Source organism: Clytia hemisphaerica, unplaced genomic scaffold (assembly GCF_902728285.1).
Source record: "Clytia hemisphaerica strain Z4C2 unplaced genomic scaffold, Clytia hemisphaerica genome assembly, whole genome shotgun sequence".
In the NCBI taxonomy this organism is placed as follows: domain Eukaryota; kingdom Metazoa; phylum Cnidaria; class Hydrozoa; order Leptothecata; family Clytiidae; genus Clytia; species Clytia hemisphaerica.
In genome coordinates this window covers 42,500-52,864 of record NW_027104495.1, presented here as the reverse complement: position 1 = coordinate 52,864, position 10,365 = coordinate 42,500, and the positions used below count along the sequence as shown (strand labels likewise).

Sequence of the window (10,365 nt, the reverse complement as noted above, 5' to 3'; positions counted from 1 at the left end):
AGAAAGCACGCTTCAGAAAAAGAAAACCAAAATCCAAATCCAAGAAATTTGACATGAATGTTTTCAGAACTGACCAAAATATTCAGAACGCTTTTGCTGAAACTGCTATAACAAATTTAAATTCCAAACCTATAGCCAACGAAAATAACGAAACCATTAACCAACACCTAATAGATTCAATGGCATCAGCTGCAGAGAACACAGTCCCTAAAATAGACAACCGATATCGAACCCAACCCTGGCACAATGACCAAAAATTATCTGAACTTTATGAGCTGAAAAATGAACTTTTCACTGCAAATACTGATTCTAAAGAACTGTCAAAAATCAGAAAAAAGATTCGTCTGAGGGCACGCTTCCTCAGGAATGAACATTTCAAATTTGAGGCTGAAAAAATCAATGTACTTGCCGTAAACAGAGAAATCCAAAAGCTATTTCAACGCGCCAAACAACAAGAGACAACCCTCAAGTCTTTACCCAACAACTGCCCCACAGACAAACTAATGAGCCATTTCAAATCTCATTTTAATCCACCAGATCCCTCATCATCCAGGACCCCAGAAGAATTTGATACAAACATTCCTGCCTTTGTAGAAGATCTACAGCGTTTATCTCAAAATAGCAGGATAAATGACCAACCCCCAACCATGGATGAAATCAAACTCCATCTGAGTAAACTTAAACTCAACAAAGCTTCCAATGATATTGATGCTGAATTTCTTAAAAGACTGAATCATCCAATAATGTTGGAAGTTATTCATCGACTTACCACAAACCTTTGGCAAAATATGGACGTCCCCCAAGCTTGGGGTAACTCTCAATTACGTACCCTCTGGAAAGGTAAAGGATCCAAAAATGACCCTACAAAGTATCGCGGCCTAAGTATCGGATCCACCGTTTGCAAGTTAATCATCAATCTTATACTTGATCGCTTACGTCCCTGGTATGAACAACAGCTTTCCGAGGAACAAAATGGATTTCGTCACGATCGGGGTACCACTGACGGCATCTACACCGTAAAACGTATCCAACAAATCACCCACCGAAAAAAGCAACCTCTATTCCTTCTCTTTGTCGACCTAACAGCTGCATTCGACCACATTCCAAGGAAGTGGCTGTTCGATTCTATCAAGCTACGCTTTGCTGCAAACCAATCACCTCACGTAATCAGTATTTTTGAAAAATTGTATGCATACACAAGCCTAACGTATGAAGGCGAAACATTTCAAACAACTTCGGGTGTCCGACAAGGTGGTCCAGAGAGCCCCTTCCTTTCAATTATTCATTGACTTTGTGATGCGCGTATTTATCGAAAAATCTACCAATACCCAATTCTTCGAACACAAGTATCGTATCAATCCCAGGAGTTTGACAAGGGAAGAACGATACACACTCAGAGAACAAAATATTGACTTGAACGGCTCCTCCACATTACCCTGGTGTGGATATGCCGATGACTTAGTTCTGTTTCTCACAAATCACATCTGTCTCAACAATTCTGCAAATTTACTGAACTCTGTATTCAAAAATTTTGGTCTGACAATAAACACCTCTAAAACGGAGACAATGATTATCAACGGTGAAAACCCAAATACAAATGAATACCCGGCAACCATAATTTCGATTGATGGCTCTCCGCTGAAAAATGTTCAAAAATTCAAATACTTGGCTGCCATATAGACTATTTGGAACCAAATTCGGGTAACGTCGAAATAAATCACAGAATTCAATTTCATCCGTTAAGTTTAATGAATTATCAAATTTACTACAAAACTTCAAATCAACTTGAAAACGCGTGTAAAATTCTTGAACAGCTTCGTTCGTAGTAGATTGACCTATGCATGTCAGAATTGGAATATCACCCAGAACCAATATGATCGCATTGATGCAACATATCGTATGTTCCTTAGACGTATGATTCGTAATGGCATGAAACACGTAAACGAAGTGGAGAATGATTTTCGAATGATGATTAGTAATGTTCGTTTACATGAAATTTGTGACACAAAGGATGTGAGTGTATTTATTAAAAATCAGCAACGCAATTACGTTGCTCATGTAATCCGTATGCAAGTGAATCGAAATGTTAAAAAACTTACTTTTAATGATGACAAGTACACCAGAAGAGGCCGACCAGTTAGGTCTCTGATGGAACAGGTAATGGCCAATGAAAATTTGGGCATTGATGGCTTATGTAATGATGCATTGAAAAGGAGAAAATAGATATTATTTTCTATGATGAGACTGCAGTGGTTTTTCCAAGCACTCAAATGCCTCCGTTAGACGGAGGCATTAAACTCAATTCAAATTGAGTTTCAGAAACTCAATTTGAAAGAAAATTTTCAGAAAAGAAGTAAAAGATCAAATTTCACCATAATAAAATACTTTCTCACTCTTTCTTCCCCTTATTTAAGCCCATTAAAAGGAATAAAATGAATAAAACTTGTAGTAAAAGTTATTCAGTTATCACAGCTGCAGTTGATTCTTTTAATTGAGTTTTATATACTACCCTCCTTCTATCTGTCTATATCTACAATAAAGAAGAATATTTTTAATTGAATTATTATATACTACCCTCCATCATTGTCTACAATAAAGGAGAAGATTTTTAATTGAGTTATTATATTATTAGAGACATGTTTTAATTGGTTTTTTCTTTCCACTTTTTTTTCAATTTTTATGAAGATTGATTTTTTTCACCAAAATTGACACCATAAGTTCTTAATCTATAGTGAGATAAACACGAGAAGAAGCATTGAAGTAAAAAGGGTAAAAGGGTAAAATTTTATCATTTTGTTCACTTTTATCATTAGAATAACAATAATACTAATTGCTAGATATTAAATACTAATATGGGTAAAACTGGTAAACACAGTTATCCTTCCAAGAGGAAACCATACAGTCAATCACGTGTTGGAGTTGGTGGAAGAAAAAGAAAGGCACCTCCAGATACTGGAAATTCAAGCAAACCAACTTTTTTTGATAAGCTTCTTGCCAAGAAAAAAGAAACAAGCAGTAAGTAATTTGTATCAAAATTGAAAACTTTTTTATCTATATAGTTGCATTCAGCAATAGGTATCTAAGGTGAGATGACTTTTATGACACAAACTTCTTTCAATAATTAAGGAACAAATAGAACTGAAGATTTTTATCAAAGCTGCCTTGAGAATAAGAGGTTAATAAGGGTCGGTTCAAAATTCTTTTCTAGCCAATGACATGGAAATCGAAAAAAACCAAAATGATTCAAATGAAAATGAAAATGATGGAACTTCTTGTAGTCTAGATGGTGAGTGTTCTATAAAAAGGTTTTGTTATTTTTTATGTAATGTAATGTAATATGCATTTTTCAAGATAATCTAAAGTTAAGTTCGATTTATTCTCAAGTATTTCTTTTTTGTATTTCTTTCAATAATCAAGCAGAAATGCTCAATCTTTTTTATTAAGCTGCCTTGAAACCTTGAAAACTAGAGTTGGTGAATCAAAATTCTTTTTTAGGCGTGGAAATCGAGGAAAACCAAAATGAAAATGAAGCAGTTACCTCTTGCACTCTAGATGGTGAGCGTTCCTAATGTTTTGTTATTTTCAAATTTCAATGTAATGTAACATGATTTGCATTTTTCAAGATAATATAGTGTTAAGTTCAATCTATTCTAAAGCATTTCTTTTTGTTTACTAGCTGACTCTGATTCGGACGTACAAATCCAAGATTCTGACGAAATTGATGAATTGAATGATAATGATATACCAAGTCCAACTTATAAAAGCACAGACGATGAAGCAGAAGAAGAGAGTGGAGAAGGCACATTAGAAGAATCAAGGTATACATTAAAACGATTAGCTTTATTGTAAATTTTAATGACTGGAAATTTCAAATTCGACAAGCTATGAATATATTTTCAAACTTCTATGAATCGTCTCCCTGTGTTTTAGATCAAATGAGGAAACTATCATCATAGATGCCACTGCAAGTAAAATCGACTACCGTTCAACAAATATGGAACAATTTTGCCGTACGTACGACTGGTTATACTACAACCATGCAGAAGGAGGATACAAGTGCAAGTATTGCGAATTATTTCCAGCAACTGGCCCAGGTGCACAGAAAGAGTTTTCCGTGTCTGCTGTGACCTTGGGGGATCATCCTAAACGTCAACTCAAGGGACACAACGATTCAACAAAACATACAAAAGCAAAAAACAATTATAATGGTACGTATTTTGAATATGAATGCTTGCTAATTTCCTATGAAGCAGACTATTTACGAAATGAGCTTGCAGAATAACATATTTTTCTTTATTAATTCTATTTTAAGCTACTTACATGTTAAACGTGTGGTGTACAAGATCATCCAAAGACCTAACAAACAACAAACTGACACGGACAGACAGACTATTGACTGTTGACATAAACATGACAAAAAACAAGATATGCACTTTCTTTACTTTTTTGACAGTCTAGAACGAATGATCGTGACTTGTGTTCAATCTTTTTCAAATTCGCCTATCCAAGAAAAAATTGAGGAGCAAAGTAATTCCCCACTTTTTCCCCACAGTTTATTTGTGGTTTCTCTATTTAAATTAAAACAATTTTCATTGCTTTTTATTTATCTTTTCCTTTCAGATTTCAAGAACCAACATAGTTTCGAATCATTGAAGGGAAAGAAGGAGAAGCAGAAACTGAAAGATTCCGAGATTACTGAGAAAGCACTCGTCAAACTTCTGAGGATAACAGTTTTCATCGTGCAGAAACACTGGGCACATACCACTAATTACGAAGATTTTGTGAGGTTCGTCGGGGAAGGTCTACAGGAAGAAGTTTTGAAGTCCTACTTAGAGCAGGCTGATTCCAATAAAAATGCCACTTATCTGTCAACTCACACAGTTACTCAATTTATCCAGCATATCAGTGATTGGATGCTCGACCAAACTTTATGCATAATTAGAAAGTGTGATTATCTCACAATCATGCTTGACGAGTCAACGGACGAGAACAATCGTTCAGAACTTTCCCTAATTGCACGGATTGTCAACAATGGTAACATCGAGAATCATTTTCTTGATCTTAAACATCTTCCAAGATGTGATGCTGCCACAATATTCGGAACACTTGAGAAGGACCTCCAAGAAAAAGAGATAGAGATCAACAAGATAAAGTTTGCTGGTATGGATGGCTGTTCAACAATGGCTGGGGAATATAATGGAGTTAAATCACATTTAGAGAAAGCAACTTCTCACTTCCACTACATCCATTGCAGGAACCATCGTCTAGCTCTTTGCTTTGCCCACTTGATCCCTAGATATTCAGATTTCCAAAAATTTGATAGCCTTCTACTGAATTTGTTTCAACTGTTGAAAAACAGTAGTGTTAAACAATCTATTTTCAATGAGGTTCAAAATGCCTATGGACTCAAATCACTAAAGTTAATAAAGGCGGCCGTGACAAGATGGTTGAGCCATGGTAAAGCCGCAGAGAGGGTGTTAGACAGATTCGAAAGTTTAGTTGCGGCTTTGGATGCAATGTATCTACGAAAGCACGAACCTGTTGTTAGAGGCGTACGTGATGAACTTGTTGAGCCAAAAAATATTGCCATGTTGTGCTTTTTGGCTGATATTTTAAAAAGCACGAATTCACTTCAAACTGTTTTACAAGGCTCTCGATTAAACTTTCTGGATATTCCACCAGCTGTGGAAAAATTAGTTAAAACCTTGGAACAGAAAGCACTAAACCCTGAGGAACCAGCTGGTAGCTACTTTTCTTGGCTGAATGAATTCCTAGAAATTACATCCAAGTCTGCGGAATCTAGATTCAAGACAAGATCTTCCTCTCCTTTTGACACTGAGGCTTTCAAGGCCAGCACAATCAAGCCTTTCATTGAAGATCTAGTTGACGAAATAAGTAAAGCATTTGACATCCCAGAACATATCAAAGGATTCACCGTACTCGATCCATTATACTTTCCTCCCAACGCAGATGACCTCAAATCGTATGGCTCAGAAGGAATAGCTCAGCTTGGCTATTTTTATGGCCAAGCATCTCAAAACAAAGTTGGCTTAGTAGTTCCTGCTTTAGTTGATGTTGAGACATTGAAATCAGACTATGAAGTATACAAGCGTTTTGTCTTGGAAGGCAAACTAGAATTCGAAAACAAGCAGCGCTCTAAACTTTCAAAGGCTGAGGTGAATCTGTTGAATAATGAAAATACATTGACCACAATGAAATCAATGTTGAGTGACAGACGGCGCATAAATATTCAAAAAAATGTTAAAAGACTCAAAAAAGAAATTGAAACTCTTAAAAAAAATCTAAAGTACACTTTTGAGATCGCCTCAAAAAATTGGTTCGAATCAAACTTGTCCGTTCAACACAAGCAAATTTCAGCCATATTAGAGCTAGCTGGGCTTATCCCACCATCAACAGCAGAAGTTGAACGCTCTTTCTCGTTGATGAAACTTATATGCACTAAATTACGCAAGTCCATGACCACACAGACACTTGCAAACTGTATGAGAATCTGTAAATTCAGAGAATTGACAGATTCTGACTTTAATGAAATCTTGAAAAAGTGGTACCAAGCAGAGGATACAAAAAGCAAACAACGTAAAGTTGCTGTCAAACTCTAAAGCTTGCTTTTAAATCACTTTTTAACAGTTCAACATACATCACATTACATTCTTTTAACTATTTTTTGAAACAAACATGTTTTTGGAACTTATTTTCTAATCTGAAAGTTTCTTATCGTTTTTCATTTGTACATATCTATATTTTTCATTAGTACGTTCAAGTAAAGTAGTGTTCTGGTTTAGAGGCACCAGTTCCTTTTTTGGCATTTCTTTTATCCCCCATTTTGCTAAAATTAGCTCTAGATATATATCATTTGTTGTTTTATTTTTTATTTTTTTTAAAGATGAAATTAGTTCATCATCCTCCTCACTTAAAAGCTGGATAGTGAGACCTTTCGAGTTTCTTTGAAAACTTTTTTGAAGGTAAAGAACTTAGTTCTATAATGCTAAAAGTGCAAAATACATAAAAAATGAATCCACTTCTTCTTCTTTATTTTTGTAACTTTTTTCTAATTCGAGTTTTTTTATCATTTGGGCAGTTCTGTACCATTTGTTACACCATTTTATACACTTTTATTAAATTTGTTAAAAGAGTTGAGAGGACTTTTCAGTAATTCATTCATTTTGTTCATCGCTAAATTCTAGAAATTCATTCACTTTTAACCGTTTTAAAGTGCCAGTTAAGGCCAAATTATGCTCAGCTTTCGGGGGCTTCGCCCCCTGAACCCCCACCAGGGCTAGCCCTGGACCCACTGGGGGGCTCAAGGCGCCCCCCCGACCCCCAGCCTCTGTTATCCAGCCTTTGGCTGGATATCACGGCTTACGCCGTTGATGAAAACTCAATTTGCAAGTACAAACGGAGGCATTGCTTAGTGCTTGGAAAAACCCCTGAGCTTCAACAGTCACACATAAATGAAAGACAAAGGCAAGAACTTGATGCTACTTCAAAAATTAAATCTAATCCTAAATATTTCTATGCCTATGCAAAGAAGTTTTCAAAGCATAAACCCAAGGTTGGACCCTTAATAGATCCGTCAACAAATGAACTTACAAATGACAGTAAACGTATGGCTAACATTCTTCAGAACCAATACGGTTCTGTCTTTACTCAACCATTGGAGAGATACGACCTGAATGAAAATGACAACAACACTTCTCAACTATGTGATATAGACCTCACAGAAGCTGATTTTATCAACGAAATCAACACCCTATCTTCAAACTCTGCCCCTGGACCTGATGGTTTCCCTGCCATCCTGCTCAAAAAAGCCAGACAACAACTTGCAACTCCTCTTTGTCTTATCTGGAGAAATATTCTAGAAAAAAGTCAAACTCCCCATCTACTGAAATCAAGCTACATCACACCAATCTTCAAAAAAGGCAATCAAGGTTTACCAGAAAACTATAGACCAGTCGCTTTAACTTCGAATGTCTCAAAAATTTTCGAAAAAATTGTCAGAAGTAAGATACAAAAACATCTTGAAGACAACAATCTTTTTAATTGCAACCAACATGGTTTCAGATCTGGTAGATCCTGCCTGAGCCAACTTCTCTCTCACACAGAACGACTTATCCACCATATAGAAAACAACGGCAATAATGTGGACGTGATCTACCTTGACTTTAGCAAGGTTTTTGTCAGAGTCGACCATACCATTCTTCTGAACAAAATTAAAACCAATGGCATCAAAGGCAAACTGCTTGCTTGGATCAAATCCTTTCTAACAGGTAGAACGCAACAAGTCTCTGTTGACTACACACTATCAGAAAGGTCACAAGTCATCTCTGTTGTTCCCCAAGGAATTGTGCTTGGACCATTACTGTTTCTGATAATGATACAAGACATTGACAAAAAGATATTACACTCTTTCTTATCATCATTTGCTGATGATACACGTCTAATGAAAGAAATCAAAAACCATGCTGATATCATTCAGCTCCAAGATGACATGAACGCAGTCTATGAGTGGACTGGATTGAATAACATGAAATTGAATGGACTTAAATTTGAACATCTCAATTATGGTAGAAATGAAGAACTTAAAGAACTCTCCAAATACTTCTCTGATACCCAAAAGGTGATAGAGACCAAGACTACAGTCAAAGACCTTGGGATCACTTTAGATGTGGGTATGACATATGACAATCATATAGAAAATGTAATCGACAAGGTAGGTTATATCGAACTTTCAAAACAAGGGACCCTACTGTAATGCTGACCCTATGGAAGACATTGGCAATCCCTCACATTGATTACTGTTCACAGCTATGGTCACCATCCAAGAGACACCAAATGCAACGACTAGAACAGCTTCAAAAATCATTCCTAAATGGAATATTCTCTTTACAAAAACTGAACTATGGGGAAAAACTTAAAACTCTAAAACTTTACAGTCTGGAAAGACGTAGAGAAAGATATCAAATCATCTATACTTGGTATATCTTAGAGAAATATTCTCCAAATTTCAACCACTCTGAGAACAAAGGGGGTATCACCTGCTACGAAAACCAGAGACTCGGACGAAAATGCCACCTTAAAGGGGAACTCAACAAATTTTGGATTTTTTTGTTTCTATCCTGAAATGGTTTCTTTCAACGATAGATTTCAAAATTTCAAGGTTGCAACTCTTCTTTCACTCTAAAAATTTGTTTAATGAGCTTTTAAAAAGAGGCTTCCCTCTACTAAAATGAAATTGTTTATCAAATAAAAAAGACGCACTTTCAGCTGTTTTATGACGTAGTCGCATTCAGAAAGAGGAAGATGCTTATCTTCTCAGGCTAAAAATCAGTGAAGACAGGCCCTTCAGTAGAGGGTTTGTGATTAAATTTTTGTGTTTCTTGTTGGATTTTTTATTGTTATTCAGCTAAATCACCCACAGTTCACCAGGAATACTTTTCTATGTATCTATTTCTTATTTAAAACAGAATTCTGAAAACATACTGTAGTCATAACTGAATTTGCTCTGTTTTCTGAATACGGTGATGTCATAATCCAAAGAGAAGTCGATCTTTTTTAAAAAGAAAGGGGGTGATTTTTTGAACATATTTTTAACTGAAGTTTAAGAGAGATTTTTCATGATTTTTATTTGAGAGATCGAACCTATATACTTTCTTTCTCATTTTTATACTTAATATTACAAAAAATCAGGAAAAAAATAAAAATGACAAATTTGTTGAGTTCCCCTTTAAAGAAGTAAATTCTAAACACAAAAACATTTGGAGAGGCTCACTATCTGAAGAAGGACCTAAGCTTTTCAATTCTCTCCCATTCTACATTCGTAATATCACAAACTGCACAAAAATTAAATTCAAAAGACAACTTGACCTTTTTCTTTCCACACTGCCGGACGAACCACTGCTCCCGAATTATTATCCCTACAAGGAGAGCGGATTCAAACAGTGTGAGAGAAATGGTGAATCATCGGATTTCCAAATTGGATGATTGAGAGACTCAAAGAACCCATCAAAAGTATCAAAAGTAAGTAGATCGTCTGGCTTTATTCTTGCAGCTTCCCAACATCCAAGCTCTCAAATATCACAAGCCGAATGAAATTACTTTCGATTTCCCGTAGAAATTATGCGATGAACAATCCGGGGGTCAATGAATCGACGATCGAACGCAATCGAACGCAATCGAATATCAATCGAATCTGAAAATTGCGTTCAATTTGGTTCGACTGGTTCGATCGTAGATTCCGTTCGATTGAGATCGTCTGGTAATTATTATTATTATGATCAAAACAAAATTGTTTTACTGATTCCCTTAGATTTGCTCCAAAACATGAAGGAACCTCTAAAATCAAAG

General features: G+C 35.8%; 1 protein-coding gene across 1 annotated transcript; it reads left to right on the top strand.

Moving 5' to 3' along the window:
* Positions 1–2,852: 2,852 nt before the first annotated feature.
* On the top strand, positions 2,853–6,620 carry LOC136821656 (E3 SUMO-protein ligase KIAA1586-like). Its single transcript, XM_067077864.1, has 5 exons — positions 2,853–3,015; positions 3,496–3,555; positions 3,677–3,818; positions 3,931–4,208; positions 4,621–6,620. The coding sequence occupies exons 1-5, from the start codon at positions 2,853–2,855 to the stop codon at positions 6,618–6,620; spliced, it is 2,643 nt and encodes an 880-aa protein (XP_066933965.1).
* The last annotated feature ends 3,745 nt before the right edge of the window (positions 6,621–10,365 follow it).